The following is a 23,595-nucleotide window of genomic DNA, read 5'->3' as shown; positions in this document are numbered from 1 at the left end:
GTGCCTGGGAGGACCAAGGTACACAGCTGTTGGGGATGCAGGGCTAAGTTTATGTGTATATGATACTGCACCCCTTTTCAGTACCAAATCCTACAGGGGGTGGGAGTAATCCTGCCATTCACCCCTTTGGAATCTTGGCTACCAAGGGAACTAAGTTACTTTGAAAGGCAGAGAAGACTTGGGTTCAAATATTGGCTCTACCACTCAACCATATGATCTTAGACAAGTCACTTAACCTTTATGGGCCTCAGCTTCTCATCTATAAAATGATTAGCTAAAGCTAAAAAGCTATCCTTTAGCATAGGATCCTATGAATCTATCTATAAAATAGACATAATCCTTACCCTCCCTGCCTCACAGGAGGAGAGCACTTATAAACAAGAAAGCATTATATAAATGTGAGTTATTATTACTAGAGCCCTCAGGGAACTTTCTCCTCATGGCTATTTGTTACTCCTGCCCCACCTCCTCCAACTAGAGGCCATTCAGATGGTCTACAAGACTGCACTCAGGGTCCACTTTGTCATTATTCTAATGAGGTCTACAGGATATTCCCAAGGGCACTTTTCATTAGGTACTATGTTGCTGACTGCCAACAAACCCTATGGCCACAAGAAGACCCAGATGGTGCTCAAGACTGTTTAGCCACTTAAAGCCTCTAGAGAACAGAGTAGGAATTTTGGGGCAGTTCGAGAAAGCAACTCCGTTCCTATTCATCTACCCTTTTAGATAGCTATCTATGTGTAAAGCCCAATGGGCTATCCAGGAAATAACCCTTCAGAGTTTTAAGCAGTGTGTCTAGGTAACCTAGTAATGGAATGAAATGAACAGAGACCAGAGTAGAAATAATTTTCTGCCCTCACTTAGGGGACAGAGGAACTGTCTAGCCCCAGAACAAACAAGAACTGACACAAAGGACAAGGAAAAGGCAGAAAAAAAGGTGACCCAGTCACCTCTGGGAACAGATCTCCTGGTCACACCCAAGTTTCTTTACTCTCTCCATACTAGTTCACCAGCCCCCATCTGAACACAAAAGATTCCTGGACTACTTCCTTAGCCATCCCTGTCCCTCAGAAGAAATGGCTGGTGTCAGAGTGGCCTCTGCTGGCTGCCCACTGCACCTCACCCAGAAGTAGAAAGCAGAGAAGCCCTCTAGGCCACAGAAATCTCAGTCCCCTAGGCTAAATCCTAGGCATGGAGGAACCATCTGAAAGCACTGGAACAGACTTCCTCTCCTATTTCTCAGGTGGGGGATAGAGTTATTTTATTCATATTTATTCATTAGTTGCATTTTTAGATACAATCCACCTCCAGTCTTGGAGAAGGAAAGAACGTGAAGGGTATGGGGACACAGAGAAAGGTTTTAAGAGATCAAATCTACTTTGGCCAAAAGGACAGAGATGTGATGCAAGCAAATATACCTCCTTATATGGCAGCTGCCTTACAATTACTCTGTGAGGCAAACAGTTTAGGTACTATTATCCTCACTTTTCAGATGAGCAAACTATATACTGTGACTTGCCCAAAGTCATATCTTGCTTCCCAAGGTATTTAGGGTATCTCTGTAGTGACTGCCAACCCTTGCTGGATGACTTGAAGCCAGATTTCCTGAGTCTAAGGCTAGTGCTCTTTCCACTAAATTATGAGATAACAACATGATACAATTCAATAAATATTTAATAGGAAGAATGTTGGCCTAGGAATTAGATTTGAGTTCTACTACTATTTGGCTATGTGATCTCAGGCAAGTTTCAACATCTAAGTTTCATTTTCCTCAACAGAATAAAAAGGTTGCACTGAAGTTCTATCTGGTTCTAAAATTCTATAAGGAAGAACAAAGATCTGTGATCTAAGTTTTTGTCCAGCAGTGACTTTACTATTTCTTCTTCCCCCTCCATTCCTGAGACCCCCAGAGTCCATAGACAGATGATGTAACAGAATAGATGTAATAGAAAGAACACTGGCTTTAAAGTCAGAAAATCTAGTTGTAAACCTAACTGCTATTGTGTGAACTTGGACAAATCACTTCCCCTCTCTTGGCTGGTTTCTTCTTTTATAAAATAAAGAGGTTGAACAAGCTCTCAGAGGTCCTTTTCAATTCAAAATTCTATCACCAGGACAAGGGCTGGCTGGAATTGTCACTTTACCAATACCTAACAGGACAGTTCTGTATGGAAATTGGGCACTTCAGCTAAGAAACTATAAGGTGAGGACCCTTTAGGACCCTGAGAGAGGGAACTAGACAGAGTCTGCATGTGCCCACTACCATGAGGTTTTCCAGACCAGCTGGCACCATGGAATGCCAACCAATCCACCTTATGTGGAGATGATGATATTTAAAATCTGGGTCCCAGGCAAAATTCTACATCTCGTTCTAGTCCCTGACATTCTTTCTGGGGGCAAGGGACTATGGACAAAAAGAGGAAATGGTGATCTTTTAACATCAACATAGGGTTGCTTTTTCCATTCTGTGAAATACATCCTTCACTCCCACCTCCTCCAAGGACTTTCCAGTTGGAATGTCAGAATCTTGTTCTGCTGGCTGAGCAGCTGGGTTTATACCAGAGTAAAATAAAGGAAGAAATTCTAAAATCTTTGCCTCCTCAAGTTTAACACTAGCCTTAGCTACCCCCCCAAAAAAAAAAGAAACCCACACACCCCGCTCATAAGTCTTTCTGTTATGAGAGGGAGCAGAAGGGAAGGGGACAAAGGACATGTGATAAGGGTCTATTTTTTGAGAGAACAAAATAATTCTATGAATTCTGGTAGATAGTCAATTCCAGCAGCCTCTCTTCAGAAAAAGGTTGACTAAAGGGAAAGACAGTCCCTAAAGAGGGACACACGAAGATGCAGGCAGATACACACACACACACACACACACACACACACACACACACACACACACACACACTCACTCACTCACTCACTCACTCACTCACACCTCACTCACACTCTAGCCCAGGAGCATATGGGGATCAAGGACTGAACCCAAGACTGACAAACCAAGGCACCTGTTCTAAAGCTAATTCCAGGGATCTTAAAGAGAACCAAGAACTTCCCTCCAAAACCATGCTTCACCAGGTTCCTCTTATTAAAATCCCAGCTGACATGTCTCCTTGTCCATCACCCTTTGGCTCAAAGGACAGCATCCACATTCAAATGTGGAGGGCCATGGCAACCCTAACACACCAAACTCCAGTCCCAGAATACCAGTACCTACTCCAAAGCAAGGAAACAAGTCTAGACAGAAAAAATTTTTAGGGATCTAGAAGGGTAGACTGACCCTCTTCTAGGATAATAGATGCTCCTGACTCACTCTCTCTGCCCTAAATTCTTCTCTTCCCTCTTGCCCTAGTGCCACATACTTGTTTCTTCCCTCTTCCTCTCTCTGGAGTATCCTGGAGGTGAAAGTAACTTGTCTGTAACTTGTCTCAGATGCTATTCCATTTCAAAACAGACAAATCTATTGCATGCTGGGTGACTCCTTTTGCTAGGTTCTTGTAAAAGGGACTCCTGTCCAGATTCAAGCTAAACTACATGACCTCTAAGATCCTGAGACTCTGGTAATACCCCAAACCTATAGGACAGGTTACAATGGGCCTACGTGTAGAAATGGTACCAGAGAAAAAGCAATGGATCTAAATTCAAAGGACACAAGACTCATCAAAATTGGGGGGAGGGACTAGAAGATGCCTAAGATCTCTTCCTATTATAAAAAAAAACAATCCTAAAGATACCAGCCCACAGAGCTACTGTTACAATAAGAAGCGGTTAAGTGTGTATATGTCACCCCACCCCACCCAGGTCTAATAAACACTCCTCTCTCCATGAGGGATATAAACAGCTTGCCTAACAAACCATATACCTTACATTCAACCCCTCCCCATAAGTTCCAGTACCTAATTCATCAAATACTTAGTTCCCTTGGTAGCTAAGCTTGCCAGATTCCAAAAGAGTGAGTGTTAGATTCCCAACCCCCACCATAGGACTGTTTGGTACTGAAAAGTTCCACAGCATTGTATCCACATAGGCTTAGCCCTGCATCGCTACATCATACTTTGATCCCCTCAGGCATTTGCTATCTTCCTTTGCCCCTATAGGAAATCCAAGGACGACTATAACCTTCCCCAGAACCGACATGGAGTCCCCCGTCTCGAAATGAGGCACTCCTTGTAGCTACCCTCAAAGTAAGCCACTTCCCCAATCACCACGGCTCTTCTGATACAAGAAATTGCCTGAGCTTCTAGCTGATAGTGTATACCTGCCTCTTCCCTATCCCTAAATGCAAGGAAGAACCTAATTTCCTGAGGAATGGGGAAGAGGACGGGTAGCCTGACCCAGTCTTGGTAAGTTTCAATACTCCTGGGTTATAAATATGGGTGAGATGGGAAACCTCCACGGAGGTGGTGAATCACTCCTCTTTACCTTCGCTCCCTATCGGAGAGGTGGGAGAGCATCCCTTCTACTTCACTATCCCACTTCCAAAACTCGGGCCTAGACACAACCAAAGAGGAGGCTCATCCCACTGTCCTACTAAGGCCAGGACAGCAGGAAAAGCAACCCTCAAGACTGGGAGACGAGTGATTGGTAGGGTAGGCACTGTGCTCCTACCTCCCCTTCTGCTTTGGGGGAACACGACTTCACTCTGGGGAACTACCAGCACAACTTCCCTTGTTGTCACACTAACCAGTGAGGTGTGGAATGTTGCCTGCACTTTCAGAAGCAGTCACTGTGTCAGTTGGTTTTACTTAACTGTTTTTGCTTCAAGGGAGAAGGTTGAGGGAAGAGATAGATTCGGGGATTATTGTGATTCAAAAATAAAAGGCATCAATAGAACATTTTTTCTAAACCAAAGGAAAAAATAACAGGGGAAGGGGAAAAGTGAGGCCTCCACTATGCTCCTCAAAGTGGACTGCTTCTTAAAGTGGGCTACCCCACAGACAGCAAGAATTTATTTTGCAGAAGGCCGCCTCACTCTCAGAGATCTCACCAGAAGATACTCAGCACCACCTGTAATCCTCCTCAGGGCCGAGTCCCTGATCCTTGCCTCCTCAGGCTTCTGCTTTGACCAGCACTTTGGGCCTGAATATTACTACCACCTCAACACAAGCCACCAGGACTATTTCAAGCCTTGAAAAATTATGCCTGGGACCAACTCTAGGAAGACATTCAACCAGAAAGGTGAGGCTGTCCTTAGAGGAGATAATAGAGTGATGGGTAAAGAAGAAGACTCCTCCCTGTATCAAACAGGGTCTGGCCCTGTGGATCCTATTCCCTGGCCGAAATAAAGAGAGGTCACTGCAACTAGAGAAAGAATATTAATCAAACACTGGCTTCCAAGGTCAGCAAGGTTACCACCTGAAAGTCCCTCCATTACAACTGAAAACACATCCTTTTTTTCTTTCCTGTCATATAGTAAGTACCATTTAAGCACCAATCACTTGGAAAACTTGAAAAAACACTGAGGAAGAAAAGAGTTCAAATTCTAAACTAGGCCTTTTCAGTTTTAGTTTGGGAAAGAGCTCTAACAGGCCAAGACAGACATGTTTACATGTAAGCTCCTTAAGAGCAATCATTGTTTTTCTTCCTGTCTTTACATCTCCAGCAATTAATATAATGCTCCACTTAATGCCTGCTGGAATGAATTGGATACATGAAGAGGAGGCAGTACTGGCCTGCTTAGACTTATATAGCCATTATATGCAAGCGACCTGAGGCATGGGGACAAGGAAAGGAAGACCCCAAAAGGCCTGTCTTCCAGGGTCTTTATCTTATGATGTCATCTTTCATGAAGCCCCTCTGTGCTTGCTTTTTTTTCCCTTCAGGTGACTACAACATGCTCACCACCAACCAGGTATTCTTCCCTCCACAACCCCCTGAACAAGTCTTTCCAGTTCAGATTCGAAGAAGAAAAGCTGCACCACTGGAATACCAGAATTATGCAGGCTATCTCACTAGGTACCAAAGCAACTTCTAAACTCTGTCCTATAGTCACATCCATACTCAAACTGCCCTGACTACCTCATGAGGTACCAGTCCCAATATTAGCATCTCAGATTTCTAACCTGTGACCTCAAGGACAGCCTTAGAACTGGGAAAAGAGAGCACTGCTTACAGGAAAGTCAGCAAAAAAAAAAAATACATTCCTTAGTTTCAAAAATAGGAAGGTGGAGGCAGAACAGGTTAATGACTTTTTTAGCATCTTTAGTTTCTATATAATTCCACTTTTTTTGAGGCTTCTCACTTCAAACATGTTAAAAGAAGAAACATTTAATTCAAACTAACTTCTCTTTAAATTAAGGGCAAAGTGCCCACATACTTACCATGAAAGAAATCATTTCAAAACTCCATGCCAGGAGGTAAGAAGTGGTGGTTTTTGTGATGTCATTAGGCCTCACAAAAAGCTGAATCACATCTCCCCAGTTTCCTATTTCTTCCTATCATTTTTTTTAACCCTTACTTTCTGTCCTAGAATCAATACTGTGTATTGGTTCCAAGGCAGAATAGTAGTAAAGGGTTAGGCAATGAGGGTTAAGTGACTTGCCCAGGGTCATACAGTAAGGAAGTGTCTGAAGCCTAATTTGAATACAAGACCTCCTCTCTCCAGACCTAGCTGCTATCTACTGAGCCACCTAGCTACCCCCCAATTTCTTCCTATTTATCCCACCTCTTCCCCCATTGGTGAATGACTCCCACTGGGGTTCAGAATAGCTTCCCATGTGTCTCTTACTCATGGATAAAACCCATTTGGATCTAAAGTCAGTTGTTTTATTCCTCCCATAGTACCCAGTGATTGCAGCACCTCTTCAAACACACAGAGGCAGTTAGGTGGCTCAGTAGATTGAAAACCACGCCTGGAAACAGGAGGTCCTGGGTTCAAATCTGGCCTCCAACATTTCCTAGCTACACGAGCCATGGCAAGTCACTTAACCCCCAATGCCTAGCCCTCGTGCTCTTCAGCCTTTGAACTGACACTTAGAATCAATTCTAAGACAGAAGGTAAGGATTTTTTTAAAGCATATAGATAAGGGAAATGGCTTCCTCCCTGAAGTGACCCCTTACAACCGACTAGAAGAAAAATCTACCACACCCACCACCAAGTCCAACTATTTCCTCAGGTTCCCTTTTTCAAGCTATAGCTAGGAACCCCTACCTACCTAGCTGGAGTTTCTAAGGATCATCCCTTTCACCCCTTTTCTCTAGCTATGTACATATTCCCCTTAGCTAAATTTGTGATGAGTAAATATGGTAAAAGAATTACAAAGCTGAGATATCATTTAAGGGCTGTAAAAATCTAGGCAAAGTTTCAAAAATCAGAGGCAAAGGAAATAACAATGCCCTTAGATTTGATACACCTAAGATGGTTCCCAGGTGCTGCTTGCTCTACCTATATTTGCAATTTTTTCCATGCATGGCAGAGACTTTCATACTGTGCATAAGGAAGCCTACGGTGGCTGGGATCCAAGCAACTATCAGCAGCCAAAACCTATACACCTGAAGGATGAGCTTACCAATATGATGGGCAACAGCAATGCCAAGTTTGACGACTCCACAGTAACCAAGGTAATCAGTTTACATTCTATGCAAAGTATCCACCAGCACAGGATCTTATAACACTAGTAGAGTAGAAAAATCTGTTACTCAAGTTTATCTCAACCTGTTTAATTCCTGGGAATCTTAGACACTGATTTCCTACAACTCAAGTGCTGCCTTTTCTGCTCTCTTTCTAGATCTCCTTCCTACCACCCTCCAAAACAATAAGAGTGGTCACAGGCAAGCAGCCCACCAGCATATTCAAAGTTCCTGAAAGGAAGTTTCAGGATATCTCCACCAATAAGGAATTTTTTCAAAACTGGGGAGTCCAACCCCGGACCCATCACAGAGATATCCATGATGGGGGAACCTACCTTAAGCCTGTGGTAAGAGGGAAGGCAGGAGAGAAAGGATTGGCTCCCTGGATCCCTTCCTCAGCTCCTATTCTGATAACTGATCTGGGATACAGAAGACTAGGCCCTACCCCCGATTTGTTATATGACTTGAGGGACGTTACTTAACCTTTCCACGCCTAATTTTTCCTTTTCTGTTGGGAAAAAAAATCCCAAATCCATAGATAACAGGCCCTGCTGATGAGGTGAAGATGGCAAAAGAGGCAAAAGGGGCTAACATTTTCACCAATGTTCTCCTTTCCTTGCAATAGAATAATTTCACATAACCTCTAAGCAGTTGATGGCCCTTGCTGACAGTTAGAGAAGATTTCATCTTCTCCCACTCCAACCAAACCAGAGGAATATCCTCTTCTTTTTCTCTTCCCAATAACTGGATTCCTAGCAACCATTTGAGAGCCAAACCACCACCAAGAGCAATTTCTTACCTATAATTGTCAAAAAGGTGAAGTCATTCAAACCCAAAAGCAGCAGCATCATCGACAGTGAGGGAAAACATGAGTTTTCCACTGCATACAAGGAGGCATACAGGTAAAATGCAAGAGCTTAATGGCCAATCTTATATACACTGAGGGGGCTGGTACATCACCAAAAAAGTCAACATTCTTGGGGGAGACGTAGGTACACTCCAAAACCCAGACTTCTGGCTTCTCTGATGCTTCTTGCAGGCCACTTCAGTTGCCCAGCAGTCCACTGAACAACTGTTTGATCCAAAACCAGGACAAAGATAGAACAAACACAGAGACTACAACTGAACTCACCTGAGCAAACTAGAAGTGGCTCAGGATGCATTCCTCTGCCTTAGGTCCATATCCAGAAAATAAGGATTTTAGTCACCCCAGAGTTCTGCACAACTTCCTCCAGGGAAGAAGGTATGAACCCCAACCCAGGTCTCCTGAAGTGGCAATGACCAAGGATACAATGCATCATCAACTACATTCTGTCCAGGGCACCTTTATTTCTACTCTTTAACTGGTCTTGAGTAGCTTTATCAAAGAGTTATTGAGACAGAATAGGGAAAGAGTAAAAGGTTCTGAAACTAATTAAAAATCATTTTTTTCCCTTAAATAGAAATGGGTTTTGTAACTATTTTGACTCTTGACCTCACTGATAAAATGGTCTGCCCTTCCCAAGGAGATCTTTTACAACAGGAGAATGGAATGTTCATTTCTCCTTGGATCTAAGCCGGCTCAGGTGACCTATCACCTGAGTAGGGAGCACTATGTAAACTTGATGAGTACCTATTAGGAACTAATTAAATTAGAGATGGAGGTGAAAGAACATCTTTTGGAAGATACTTCTGCCATTTCAAGAGACCTCAGACCATGTGCTTCCCCAAATCCTGCAAGATAAATGCCAGTGCATTCTAGTTCCAAGCTATGAAATCACACAGCTAGTGACTAGGTCAAATCTAGAAGCATCATTCTCCCAAGTCTGTGGTGTCCCCAAATATTTATGGGCAGAGAAACTGGTAAAAGCTTATGAATTTTTTTAAATGTGGATTAAGCACATGAATCAATAGGAATACAGCAATGTATCTGTAAACCCTCCAGGCCAGTCCCAGCAAAATCAACCAATAATTCTCCTCATCCCAGTCAATGGAAGGGTTTGACATATTCCAGTGAAGCAGCCTTTGAGCATTTCCTGACAAGGTAAATAATGGAAAGTCCTTAAAAATTTTTTAATTAAAATTTTAAAAAAAAAGGAAATCTGAAACCTAATCAAAATCCAGTTGTGAGGAAAAGTGGTAATATGGTAGTGACTGGATCTATTGCTACCTACTACTCAAGTAGTAGTACTTGTATTACTAGTACACAGACTAGTACACAGAACAGCTTAAAAAATGATCAAACTGGTATTATCTGTATATTTTCAAGAACACCCTAAAGACGAAAATTCTAAGATTGAGAAATAAGCTCTGAATAGTTCAGACCCTTTCCCAGAATGTGCCCCAAGTAAGAATCAACCAGTCTCCTCCTATGACCTATCAACTCTGAGCCTAGATTCTTTTTTGGCAATTCTTGACCAGAGTTAGGAAGACGGGAAGCTTGATCCCTAACCTGGCAGTAATTCCATTTGTTTCAAGTGAAGAATAAAAGTCTCTTATTCTCACAAATGGAGGAATTGCTTCACACCTGAGTTTTGCTCCAAAAAACTAAGCAATGGCCAGAGGGTCATTCTCCAAGAGCATGAGAAGTGAGCAGTGCACCAAAACCATCCAAGTTGATTCCTGCTTCTTCATCCACTTTTACCCCTCACATAATTCTGGGAAAGCCCCAGTCACCTATTTTCTAGGTACATAAAACATGTCTCCCACAAGATCCATTAGAAGAAAGATCTTATTTAGAATCCTCAAGAAAACAACACAGAAAGAAAATGGTTACAAAAATAGATGTGTATTTGTTAGAAAAAAAGAAAAAGCCCAGACAAGATTGGCCTCTGGGGTACCTGTATAACCCTTGGTGGTACACGTGTCACTTAAAAGACAGGAGAAAGAGTTGTATGAATAACTGAAGAATAAGGACATTTCCCTGGGTCATGGTACCCCCAGCCCAGATATCAAAGCCTAAGCTCTCAACCAGGGTCATTGGTGGCAACCATGAATGGCTGGCCTGTGTAAACTGTTAGCCTTGGGCCTGCCTGTCCTTTGCCCACCACCAGAATTTATACAGCCACTGCTTAGTTATAGGAGCTACATATCCTCAACACTCCATTTATAGGCAAGTTCTTCAACGGCTTTCTTGCTGGCAATTCTGGAAAAACGCTTCTCCTCAAAGCCATTGGACCTGAAAGTAGAAGAGATACAACAGTAATCAATAGTAGGCATCAGATGCAGAGGCCTATACAGGTAATTCTAGGGGAAATACCACCAAAAGAAAAAGACAGACTCTGAGCCCCTAAAGGATGTTATAATTTCAGGGAGAAATAGATAGCAGACACATGCAACACATAAGCACACATTAAAAAAAAATACATGATTCAATGGTTACAAAGAAACCTATGAAGATATATCACATGGAAAAGCTGACATGATCAAGATGAAGGCTAGTCAAAGAAAATTACAAGCAGGTGAGCTTTTGATGACTGTGCCAATCCATTCCAATCACAGGTATAATACATTAGTATACCCCCTTTTTTTGTGTGTCACATGTATATCCTATGGTGATGAAGGGAATTTGTATATGTATGTCTATCTATGATAGGTCTGAAGTTGCCCAGAAACAGAGTGACAGATAGGAAGAAGTATATATGAGAGATAAAGGATAAAATGAAAACAACTAGGAATAGAAGGGATTCAAATGGGAAACAAGATAAACTGGTCACTAATGAAAAATTAATTTAGGGACATTTCTGAGCTTGAGAGCTAAAGGAAAAAGTACATCTAGCTCAGGTTATGAGGATGCCTAAACTGAAGGGATGTGCCTATAGAACCATCCAAAAAGTCTTTTTTTCCTTAGTGTCTAGTGGAACAAAGAGAAATAATCTCACTGTCCAGGGAAGAAAGGAGGGAGGGGAGGAAGAAAAAAGGGAGGAAAGGAGGAAGACAAGAGAAAGAGGGGAAAGAGAACAAAGGAAGGGGAGGGAAGGAGAGAGGAGGATAAAAAGGAGGGGAGAGAAACAGATTTCTTAAGCACTATGTGCTAAATACTTGGGATATAAATGTGTAGCTAGAACAAAATATGAGACTGGGGATACTAAAACATGAAGGATAAGGACAGGACCTGTTATTTCACCAATTTAGAAAGCTCCCAAATAAGAAAATACTACCAATGCAGGCTGGCATTTTCTCTATAAAAATTAAGAGTTACCTAGAGCCCAGAAAGGTCCATGTATGTGACAGTCTCAGGGTCACATAGTAAATATCTGAAGTGAACCAGTCTTGAATCGAAGTTTTTCAGTTTTCTAGGATAGTTCTAGCCACTATGCTGCACAGTCTCTCAAAAAATTAAAAATGAAGCCAGTTAAGCTAAGACCAACTTGTGCAAAGCAGCAGAGAAAACACAGATAACCTATTTGAATACTGAATAATTGAATTCAATCATATTGAATAATCAACACACAGGTTTACCTGTCCACACCATCCCAGCGATATCCAGGCCAGATATTAAATCTGTTTAGAGGTGGTGTAGGGCCATTGTAGCGAGGCTTTTCTAAAAAGAAAAAAGAGGATTCAGTTCCAATTTGATTCCAACCCCCAGAGCTATTACAACAGTGAAGAAAACCAGCATCTCTCATTTATAAACTACTCTAAGTTTAACAAGTCGCTTTCCTCAGCTGTGTGAGATAGGCAGGTTGTGCAAGTTTCATAAAACTGAAGCTCAGCAAGAACATGCCCTGTATTACACAGCTACTGAGTTTTAGGACTAGAATTCAAACCCTGGTCTGACTACAAACCCCAGGGGCTCCTTCCATGATACCACACAACCTTTCCTACAAAGAAAATATTTCTGTGCGGAATTTGTATTTAATGGAATCCATATGATGATCAGACCTCCTGGGCTAGAAACCAAACTCATCATAGACAATAACTTTAAGTCATGTCACTTCGATGTGTACAAAACAATCATCAATAACCAACAGATAGCTATGTCTATAGCTAATCTTTAAGAATGAGGGCATACCACCACTATCACATAAGCTTTCTGTTCTCTCCCTCACCTTTCTTATCTTTATTCTCCTTGGCTTTACTCTTCTTAATGAAGCTGGCCATGGGGTCACCCTCTCTCTCCTGTTCTCGAAGCATCTGATCCAGGTCCTCATCATTGATGTAGCGCGCCAATGGCTTCTGCATCTCCTTCATTGCATCCTCCACATTCTGTTGCTGCTGCCGGCTCTGGGCAAGACTGAATAAAGAGAAGCAAAAACCTATGGTAGACTTTCTACCATCCCTGATTTTAAATAAAGATGGACCTACCCTAACTCCACTTAAAGTATTTCCTCTAACAACCAATGAAATTCATAATGCTCTTTAGTACCCAACAACCCTGAAGAGAGGAGATGTAACAGTCTCCAAACCACCTTATCAGCAGAGTAGTAAAACTGGCTCTACTCAATATTCACAGGGTAACCCAAGACTTGAATACCTTCTGTTGTTCTCTTACCCCTTTCCCCACTGAGCATACTGCTCATTTTTCTCTGATTCTTCCTCTTCTTTTCGACGTTGCTCCAAACGTTCCAACTTTAGGTCCCTCTTGCGGCCAGACTTATCTCGAAAAATGGTTTCAGCATTTTGAAATTCAGCTACAAAAAATGCAAAGAAAAATTTCATTTGTTTCTCCTCTTTAATCAAAAGAAGTATCAAAATCAAAACTTGCAGAAATGTGAAGAGAGAGAGGAAAAGTGTCCTAAGTTCAAAAGGGGAAAGTAACAACAGCTCAGGACTCTGAAGCTCAAGAGTTAGCTAGACCACAGAGTTCCACCCAAGCTACCACTCTGTTAGCTAGAGACCTAAGAAATGATATCATGTGAAAGAAGGAAAAGAATCACTTGTACTCATTGAACAGTTCAAAAAATGTATTAAAAACTAGATCTTAAATCCTATATCAGTTAACAGGCCTAAAAGTGACTAAGAAGCTTCATGAGCTTGGATTAGCTTACTGGTCTCCAAGTTTTTACCTTCCAAATGTTTGGTTTCTCGGTCCTGCCTCCTGAGCTCCTGCTGCTCTCTCCTTACATCAGACACCAACCCAGTTTTGGCCCCAGAAAACATCTGCGTGGCCTGTGCAATTGAAAGGGGGTACCACAAATGAATGAGACGGCATACTTCCCCAACAGGTACATAGCAGAGGGACTCAAAAATAGTTGTATTTTGACTGAATTATCCACAATTACTAGGGCACAAATGCTCTGGGAAATAAATGTGTAAACTTCAATTTTATACCCTCAATATAGATTACAGGATCAACAAAATAAGAAAAGAGAATGAAAACAAAATCCAAAAGGGGAGATTTTATGGAGAAGTAATGATTTTGTCAGTTTTATGAAACAGAATCTTAACCAAGTTACTCATTTACTAAAGGAAATACTAAGTAGCAGTAGTTCTCATTTACTAATTAATAAACCTATTATCTAGAGAAGGAACTTAAGTTCATTTTTATGAAGCCTGGTCAGAAACTTGTACCATGAACTAAAATAGTTTGTCTATATAAATTTATACTTCTAGAATATTTGACTTATAATAATAAACCGCAATACTCAAGGTTCTGTGACTTGTAATACAACCATAGATAATATGATCACTTTAAAGTTTTATCAGTCATTTATCAGCAAGGTAATTGCTGATACACTTCAGTAGCATCATAAATTTGCCCTATATTGACTGCTTCAAGAAGTAGAATAAAGATAAAATTGCAGTGATTCAATTAAAAAAAAATGTTTTACTTTATTCAAGTGGTTTGAGTTTCTTGTTCTATGTAGCATCTAAGGTACAAGATCAAAAGAGAGCTCCAAAAGCTCCAGGCTTATCTTATTATATAATTTAAAAAAAAAGGCAATTAGGTGGCTCAGTGGATTTAGAGTCAGGCCTATAGATGGGAGGTCCAGGGTTCAAATCTGGCCTCAGATACTTCCTAGATGTGTGATGCTGGGCAAGTCACTTAACCACCACTGCCTAACCCTAACCAATTTGCTGTCTTCAAACCAATATGTAGTATTAATTCCAAGACAGAAGGTATGGGTTTAAAATTTTTAAAAAAGGGAAAAGAAAGCTGCACGCAATAGAGATCGATAGTCTTACAATCTTCTTATTCATTCTACTATGTATTTGTTAAATTCAGAGGAAAAAAACCCTAAAAATTATCAAAATCCTGGGCTAGATCTGCTCCTAGAAGATAATAAAGTTATCCTTAAAAAAAAACAGCATAGACCACTGACATATGCTATGTAAAATCTACCATATTTTACTTTTTAAGTGAAATTTAATAAATTCTTATTCATATTTACTCAACTTTCCCCATCCCAATTATTTTGTATATACTTTGCATTTGTTGATTCATCAAGCAATAAACATTTATTAAGTCCCTATATCATGTTAGGTCTGAGATTCTAAATGCAAAGAATAATCCATCTCTACCTGCAATGAACTTACATTTTATTGGGAGAGAGGGGATGACAAGTACATATAAAAATATATGCAGCTTAAATTTAAAGTTAGTAAACAAAACAGTCAACATAGTTGAAAGCAAGGAAGTCTGGGAAGAAGGGCAATAAGTAGTTGGGAAAATAATGAAAGATTTTACCCTAAAGATGGTGCTTCAACTGCATCTTCAAGGAAAAGAGGGATGCTCTGAGGCAAAGGCAAGGAGAGCACATTCCAAGCAGAGGGGGACTGACAGTATAAAGGGATGAAGTAGGAAGTTGAAGTCTCATCAGTGGGTAACCAAAAGAAGAGCAGTTTGACTGAACACATAGGGTGGAAGGTAGAGCACTGTCCAGTGAGATTAGAAAGATAGGTTGGGGTCAAGCTGTGAAGAGGATTTTATAGTTTATCTTAAGAGGCAAGAGGAATCCATTGGAGTTGATTAAGGAATCAAACATTTATTAACCACCTATTGTGTGCCAGGAACTGTGCTAATCATTTTTAAAATATTATCTCATTTGATCCTGACAACCTTTAGAGGAAGGTACTATTATTATCTTCATTTTACAGTTGAGAAACCTGAGACAAAAATGACTTACCCAGAATCACATAATTAATACTCCAGGACCCAGCACTCCATCCACTACCCCATCTAATTGCCTCACATCTACAGGAGTTGAATTTTCAAATTTTTGCTCAAGAAAAATTACTTTGGCATCACAGGATGAACCAGAGTGAGAAGAAACTTGAAGCAGGGAGGTCATTTAGAAGGCTATTGTAGTACTCTAGGTGGGAAGTAAGGAGGACCTAAAATAAGATGGTAGTTGCCCAAGTAAAGAGAATAGAATAGATGCAATATATGTGGATGTAGAAACAACAAAATTTAACCACTGAATGGGTATGTAAAGTGAGGGAAAGTAAGGAACTGAGTTAATGATGAACCTTGGAGACTAAAACAGTGGTATCATTGGCAGAATGGGAAAATTTGGAAGAAGTAAAGATGTAGGGGGAAAGTTCATGAATTTCATTTTAGACAAGTTGGGTTTAAGATGTCTCCAGGATATATAATTTGAAATATCTAGTAGGTACTTGGTTATATGGAACAAAAGCTTGGGGAAGAAACTGGGGCTGGATACATCAACCTAAGAGTCATCTTCATAGAGATGATAGTTAAACTTATAGGAGCTAAAGAGGTTACCAAGAGAATGTAGAGAGAGAAGAGAAGAAGGTCTTACTTAGAACATTGAAGGATGCTCAAAGATAGGGAGAGTAATTATAGATGATAAGATAGCAAAGGACATGGAGAAGTAATGGTCTGACAGAAGACAAAAGTAGGAGAGAGTAATGTAAAGAAAAACCAGGAAGAGAATATCCAGGAGGAAAAGGTGGTTAACAGTATTAAAAACAGGAGATAAATCATGAAGGATGAGAACTGAAAAAATATGGTTATTAAAAAATCATTGGAAACAAGAAAAAGCAGTTTCAGTTGAGTGACTGAGTCAGAAGTCAGACTTGCAAAAGTCTAAGTGAGAGGAATGCAGACAATTGGGGATATATAGCCTTTTCAAAAGGTATGGTTGAGAAAGGGAGAAGAGATATAAGATAATAGCTTAACAGAACCAGGAGAACATCGTACACAGAGACTGATACCCTATGGTTCAAATGAATGTAATAGACTTCTCTACTAGGAGCAATGGACAATCCTGAGGGACTTATGAGAAAGAACACTATCCACATCCAGAGGAAGAACTGTGGGAGTAGAAACACAGAAGAAAAACAACTTCTTGATCACTTGGGTTGATGGGGATATGATTGAGGATGCAGACTCTAAACAATCACCCTAGTGCAATTATCAATAATATGGAAATAGGTCTTGATCAATGACACATGTAAAACCCAGTGGAATTGCACATCGACTATGGGAGGGGGGTGGGAAAGAACATGAATCTTGTAACCATGGAAAAATATTCTAAATTAATTAATTAAATAAAAATTTTCAAGAGTATAAAAATTAAAATACAAAAAAGATAATAGCTTAAGGGGATAGTAGGGATTAGTAAAGATTTAAGGATGGAGGAGAATTGGGTACATTTGAAGGTAGAAAGAAAGCACAAAGTTGACAATTCAAGACAGAGGAGAGATGATTGGGTATGAGATCTAAAGATAAGGGGAGGGAATAAATGCTATATATGCACTTGCCTTGGCAAGAAGAAGGGCTATTTATTTGTCAGAGAATGGAGGAAAAGAGGAAAGTGGCAGGTGATGTCAGGGAGTTTTGAAATGAAAAAACAGAAGGAGGAACTCACATTAAATGGTCTTGATTTTTTCAGTAAAGTAAGAGGCAAGGTCCTCAACTAAAAGAAGAATGAACTCTAACAAGGTAAGGAAAGGGAAGATTTGGAATAGTTTTATGGGGAATGAGGTAGGGAATCTATTAGGAAGAAATACTAGGACTTCTATGCAGCAATGCGGTCCCAGCTGAGATTGGATAACATGAATCTGAAATGTACCTAGTCATGGTGTGAGACTTCCTCCAGCTTCAGGAAGCAGCTCATATGGAACAGCAGAGAAAGTGAATGGTGGTAGTATTACCAGGCTGAAGTCTGGTATCCAGAGGAAAAGGGGACAAAAGGTTCATAATCAGAAGTCAGGGTAGAGTTGAAATGACCAACTGTTGGCATGATACCAAGGGAGGTAAATGAAGTCAGAACAAAGGTAATATATCTTAAGAAAGTATTGAGGTGTTGAAGGAAAGATAGTCTCAATAAAACCAAAGAACAGGGATAAGAGGGAGATGCATGTGGAAAGGTGAAATGATATGAGATTATGGTCAGATAGGTAATTGCCACTGTTTCTAATGAGGGAAGTGGAACTTGGATATTCGTTCAAGTGGAGTGAAGTCATGGAACCTAAGGCAATTAAGGAAATGGGAATGTGCAGGAAGCTTGAGGAAGCATCTACATGGATTTTAATATCCCTTAGTATAAGGACACTGAACCCATTATTCCCTCCAGTACTTTGAAGCAAAGATAGTGTGCATTTTTGTTTTTCTATCCCCAGCACATGGCAAAGAAGTAGGCACATATGTGCTTGGCACATCATAGGCATTTAATAAACACTTGTTGAATATCACTAAATTCCTTGGAACAAAATTCCTTTACTACAATATTGCTTTATCGTAACTGTCCAGGTCCCATCTGACTCTTTAGCACACCAAAGTCCTGTCAGAACTAGAGAGCCTCAAAGTTCTTGGAATTAACTAGGTTTCCTAAGCCCCTTCCTGTGTTAGGCACCAGTTTGCAGGCTCTAAAATCTAAATTCAATAAGTTAGCAACTAATTATAGCACTTTATCTGGTCATAAGAGAGGAAAAAAAAGGTAGCTTTTGGGGCCCCCTGAAATCAGGATGATCAATCTAAGAGGACAAAAATGCAGAAGATACTTGGGATAACTGTACATATGCAAGCTCATTTTTCTGGCCGGGTTATGATGAGCCTTGCCATGAGGCAAGACTTTTTAGAATGACCTCTAAAGATCCTTCAAATCTAAGAATTCTTCATTCATTCAGACAGTAAATAAACACTAATTAAGCACATCAACAATGTGAAATATATAGTGCCAAGAGCTGAGGGATTCATGAAGATAACTAAAAGATCCTTATATTCAAGGAATAAACAATCTAGACTTCAAGGGTTTTCTCTACTGGCTACATTTTTTTAGTTGGCACCTACATGGCCTACATGAAGCATTCTACAAGAAGAGAGGGAATACTGGACTCCTGAACCACTTACTTACCTTTGTTCCAGAAGGCTGACTCCTTCGGGGTGGAGAGAGGTCTGAATCAGAAGATCTGGTTCTTTGCTTCCTTCTTGGTGGGGAGAGGTCTGAATCAGAGTCTCGTTTCTGTTTATTCCGTGGAGGAGATAGGTCTGAGTCAGAGGCATGCTTACTGCTCTTCCCAAGAAGAGAAGAATCTACATTATGTCTCTGGTGTTTCTTGGATGAAGGGTTTGTCTGGAATTTCCTATGGCTAGGAGAAGAGCCTAGAAAGCAAAGGAGAATAATTTGAAAATAAAATTTTCTTCATCTAGATTATGCTTTCAGATCAGTTAAAATTCCAGGAATAAGCTTGACTTAATTACACTTCATTTTCTGTGGAGGTATTTGATATGAATGCCCAATTCAGACAAAACAGGAGGAAAAAAGTCCTTCCAAGACAGTTGTAAGGTTGACAGTCATGATTCTGATGTTCATTTCTAAATCTATGACAGCCCTATTAGACACCAAGATCCCTTAGTAAGGTAAGAGTTTTTCTCATCAGTAGAATGGAAAGAACAACTCTCATTTATGTCCCTAGGGCGCTGTGAATGTTATGGATCCCTAGAAAATGACTTTGAGGTTCTCAGAACCAAAGAACCAAAAGAGTTCAAAGCACTTTTAATTTAGAGGTTGAAACCAATGTCTAAGGATAGGGAAAAGAGTCAGCAGTTTCACTGCATGAAATTAAATCTCACTCCTTTGCCACAAATGTGACTGAAAAACATGAGTGGACAATATATTTCCAAAGGTTTTTATCTTGGGAACTAATATTCTTTAGTTCCCAGGTATTCAAAGATTAAGGACTTTAAAGGTAATGAATAAGGTCCTTGTCCTCAAAGAGGTTACAATTTAGTATTAAATAAGTTACATACCTCCCAAGAGCTTTCTCCAGGGGCTCTACTTTTTTAGTAGGTGGGTAAGTGGTCTAGAGGAGTCATTCTTTAGGAAGAGAGGAGACAATCTGAATCCTTAAGTACTCATCTTTCTAGGAGATTGACTCTTTTCCTGAAGTTCTCCTGATCTTCAGTGTCACATCACTATCTATTGGACATCTCAAAACTCTATCTCTGTCTCCCTCCCTCTCTTTCTCTTTCTCTCTCTCTTTTTCTCTCTCTCTCTCTCTCTTTCTTTCTCTCTCTCTCTCTCTCTCTCTCTCTCTCTTTATCTCACACACACACACACACACACACACACACACACACACACACACATGTACTCATGCACACAGGCCACCACCATCTTCCCAGTAACCCACGCTATAATACTCTATTATTCACTAATCCCTATATATCCCATCTGATGTGAAGTCTTGTCATTTCTCTTTTCATGGCATCTCAGGTATATGTCCCATTCTTTCCTCTGACTCTGGCACCACCCCAGTAGAGCCCCACTTCAATTCCCACTTGAACTACTAGTACAGCAGCCTTCTGATAAGCCTCACCACCTCAAGTCTCTCTCCGTTCCAGGCAATCTTCCACTCAACTGCCACAGTCATCTTCATAAAACACAGATCTAACCTTGTTGCACATCCCCTTACCTACTCAATAAATTATAGTGGTTCCTTATTATCTTCAGAATCAAATATAAAATATGTGGCTTTTAATATCTTTTACAAGCTAACTCCCTTCTTATCTTTTCAGTCTTTTTACATTTTATTCTCTTTAGTGTATTCTACTATCTAACAATCCAGGCCTTCTTGATGTTTCCCAAAATCTCTCTCCATCTCTCCTAACATGATGCCTTCTCGAAGCTACATACACACTCACACACTCCCTTCCCCACATCACATCTAGAATGCTCACTCTCCTCATTTCTACCTTCTGGCTTCCTTCCAGACTCTAACCAAAAACTACCTACTACAAAAAGTCCTTCTCAGTAGCCCCTCCCCAGCCCCATAGCACCTCCCCTTTGAGATTGCTTTTCAATTCCTATATCTTATAAGCAATGAGATTGTTTGCATGTTGTCTCCTCCCGTTAACATTTTAGCTCCTTAAAGGCAAGGCCTGTTTTTACCTTTTTGGTATCCCTAGTGCTCAGTATAAGGACTAGCTTAATAACTGCTATTAAGCAAATAAAAAGCTTAGGAGAAAATCTGAGACAGGAGGCACTCACCTCTGGAGTCATGCAGCTGTCTCCCTGGATGATGAGAGGAAGATGACCGATTTTTATGTCGAGAAGAGTCATCCCCATGTCTACTGCTCTTCTCCTTCAGATGATGAGAGGACTTAGCAGGGGCTTTACTAGATAGTGAATGACAGGCCTCAGGGACTCTCCTGGGTGGAGACAAGTCTGGAGAGTCATGACGGGACCTCCTGGGAAGTGAGGAATCCAGGGAGTCATGACGTGCCTTCCTGAATGATATGGAATCTGAGGAATTGTGACGAGTCTTCTTGAGAGGAGGGGAGTCTGGGGAGTCATGACGTACCCTCCTGGATGGTATGGAATCTGAGGAATTGTGATGAGTCTTCTTGAGAGGAGGGGAGTTTGGGGAGTCATGGCGTACCCTCCTGGATGATATGGAATCTGAGGAATTGTGATGAGTCTTCTTGAGAGGAGGGGAGTCTGGGGAGTCATGACGTACCCTCCTGGATGGTATGGAATCTGAGGAATTGCGATGAGTCTTCTTCAGAGGAGGGGAGTCTGGGGAGTCATGACGTACCCTCCTGGATGGTATGGAATCTGAGGAATTGCGATGAGTCTTCTTGAGAGGAGGGGAGTCTGGGGAGTCATGACGTACCTTCCTGGATGGTATGGAATCTGAGGAATTGCGATGAGTCTTCTTGAGAGGAGGGGAGTCTGGGGAGTCATGATGGGACTTCTTTGCAGGCAAGGAGTCTGGGGAGTCATGACATACCTTCCTAGGTGGTGTGGAGTCTGAGGAATCTGAAGAGTTATGACGGGCCCTACTAGATGTAGAGTCTGAGGAATCTGAAGAATCATGACGGACCCTTCTGGGAGGTGTTGAGTCTGAGGAATCCAAAGAGTCATGACGGGCCCTTCTGGGAGGTGTTGAGTCTGAGGAATCATGACGAGCCCTCCTGGGAGGTGATGAGTCTGAGGAGTTGTGACGAGCCCTCCTCGGTGGGGATAGGTCTTGCTTTTGTTCTAAAACAAAACACAAAGTCAGCACTACATAGGTTCCTAGTCTCCAAAACACTAACTAGATCTCCCCAGATGTAGTTATTTCAAAATTGTCCAGAAAATCAGACAGCTCAATATACTTGTGTTGTTCAGGGAGAGTGAACCAGCAAATGGCAAAAGTAAGTTGAAAATGTTCTCAAAGACAACAGGAAAATCCCTGTTCATACAGAAAGTACTAGATCAGGAGCTCATTTTGAGATTTGATCAAATAACTCTTAGATCTTCTTTGGGGGGAAAAATGGACTACTAAGCCTGTATCAACTCTATAGTTTCACACCATTCATCATATCTTCAGTAAAGAAAAAACCCCAGCAGAGTAAGGAGTTTGAAATTTTTTCAGCTTGCAAAGGCGTAACATAAGCAAGGTTGGATTCACTTGGGTACAGGACAGCTATGGCATTTCAATGGTGACACTCAGCAACTGATCTTCCTTTTGTCATTCAGTGAGTTGTGCTATAGTTAATAAACCAAAAAATTATACAGCCATTTACTACAGTGAATAAATCCATTTGACAGATTCCACTCACACAGAGACCTTAGAACACCTATAATAGCAAATGGAACCTAGAAGCAGCTATGCTTTCTGAAGTTTTGTTCACTATCTCCTCAAGGAAGCCTGAGAAGCAATTACACATGGGTTTCCCAGAATGACATACAGAAATAAACTTTTTGATATTACACCTTTATCCCATCCATTCCCTCCCAGAAGAATGAAGCTCTCTCTCACGTAGTCTATACCTGTGTTGGTGAACCTATGACATGCATGCCAGAGGGGGCTACCCTCCTCCCCCTCTCTATGTGCCTAAAAACATTTCTCCCATCACCTGCCCCTATGCCCAGCAGCCCAATGGAAGTGCTTCTTCCTTCCCCTGCATGGGGTAAGGGAAGGGGTATGAGCATTGCAGTTTGGGCATTGGTCTCTAAAAGGTTCACCATCACAGGTCTAGACCTTTAGAGCTTTCCTGTGACTTGGTACTCACCACCTAAGAGCTTCCACTTGTTACTGGTCCGGAATGCTTCCATTTGTTTCACTTCTTCTGGGCGTTCATCAATGAATTCAGCCACCTGGAAAAATATCACAGGCTTAATTGGCCTAGGAGAGCCAAAAATGATTTGGAAAAATTAAAGCAAGAAACATCTCCACCCCTAATACACATAGTATTGAGAAAGAAACCTATAATCTTCCTCAGGATTTACATTTTCTCCTATTTTCATACTCAACTTGTCACTGCCCTGGTTTAATAACAGACCCTCTACTGCCTAATGAAGTACAAAAAAGAATTGTTCCATCACAAGTCTTTTTTAACAATAATCTGTCAAGTTCTCTATCATCTATTTATGGTTTAAAAGATGAATATATTTTGGTCTTTCCTTTTCTACCCAGCATGATGGCCCAGTATGCTCTCCTGACTATCACTAATGAATAAAATATAGGAAAGCAGTTCACACCCTGCCCAGCATATATCCTTCATGGTAATAAGGAGTCATCATGATGACCAATCTTCTTAAGTGCAAAGAGTAAGAAAGTAACTCATTACAAACACAGCACATAAAATCACCAGGGAAGGAAAAGACATGAAAAAATTTAGACCAGATGGGAATAATTAAGTGAATT

General features: G+C 40.9%; 2 protein-coding genes across 6 annotated transcripts in view; one reads left to right on the top strand and one right to left on the bottom strand.

Moving 5' to 3' along the window:
* The first annotated feature begins 3,981 nt into the window (after positions 1-3,981).
* LOC103101077 (uncharacterized) lies at positions 3,982-8,993 on the top strand. 2 transcript variants are annotated; one of them, XM_007494748.3, is made up of 7 exons: positions 3,982-4,187; positions 4,963-5,181; positions 5,826-5,958; positions 7,419-7,563; positions 7,731-7,919; positions 8,329-8,474; positions 8,612-8,993. In XM_007494748.3, exons 2-7 carry the CDS (start codon positions 5,142-5,144, stop codon positions 8,706-8,708), a joined length of 750 nt encoding a protein of 249 aa, XP_007494810.1. In that variant the 5' UTR covers positions 3,982-4,187; positions 4,963-5,141; the 3' UTR covers positions 8,709-8,993. The 2 variants fall into 2 exon arrangements, with proteins under 2 accessions (XP_007494810.1, XP_007494809.1); XM_007494747.3 differs by having other exon boundaries at positions 3,982-4,346.
* Positions 8,994-10,319: 1,326 nt separating this feature from the next.
* The window catches only part of BUD13 (BUD13 homolog), a 31,244-nt gene continuing 17,968 nt past the window's right edge, over positions 10,320-23,595 (bottom strand). For all 4 annotated transcript variants that reach the window (XM_007494745.2, XM_056794359.1, XM_056794360.1 and 1 more), the window contains 8 exons: positions 22,961-23,045; positions 20,952-21,944; positions 18,816-19,063; positions 13,560-13,662; positions 13,046-13,184; positions 12,603-12,787; positions 12,013-12,094; positions 10,320-10,729 (listed from right to left, as the gene is read on the bottom strand). In XM_007494745.2, the coding sequence (XP_007494807.2) occupies positions 10,636-10,729; positions 12,013-12,094; positions 12,603-12,787; positions 13,046-13,184; positions 13,560-13,662; positions 18,816-19,063; positions 20,952-21,944; positions 22,961-23,045 (1,929 nt within the window). In that variant the 3' untranslated portion in view covers positions 10,320-10,635. The remainder of the gene's footprint in view (positions 10,730-12,012; positions 12,095-12,602; positions 12,788-13,045; positions 13,185-13,559; positions 13,663-18,815; positions 19,064-20,951; positions 21,945-22,960; positions 23,046-23,595) is intronic.

Source organism: Monodelphis domestica, chromosome 4, assembly GCF_027887165.1.
Source record: "Monodelphis domestica isolate mMonDom1 chromosome 4, mMonDom1.pri, whole genome shotgun sequence".
NCBI lineage: Eukaryota > Metazoa > Chordata > Mammalia > Didelphimorphia > Didelphidae > Monodelphis > Monodelphis domestica.
The sequence above is the reverse complement of the archived record's forward strand: the minus strand, read 5'-3'. Positions and strand labels throughout refer to the sequence as shown.

Excerpts from the sequence above, each read along its gene's own strand:
- LOC103101077 (XM_007494748.3), top strand. The coding sequence starts at position 5,142 with ATGCCTGGGACCAACTCTAGGAAGACATTCAACCAGAAAG. Across the intron at positions 7,564-7,730 it reads ACGACTCCACAGTAACCAAG|ATCTCCTTCCTACCACCCTC; the intron begins GTAATCAGTTTA and ends CTCTCTTTCTAG. Across the intron at positions 7,920-8,328 it reads GAACCTACCTTAAGCCTGTG|CAACCATTTGAGAGCCAAAC; the intron begins GTAAGAGGGAAG and ends CTGGATTCCTAG.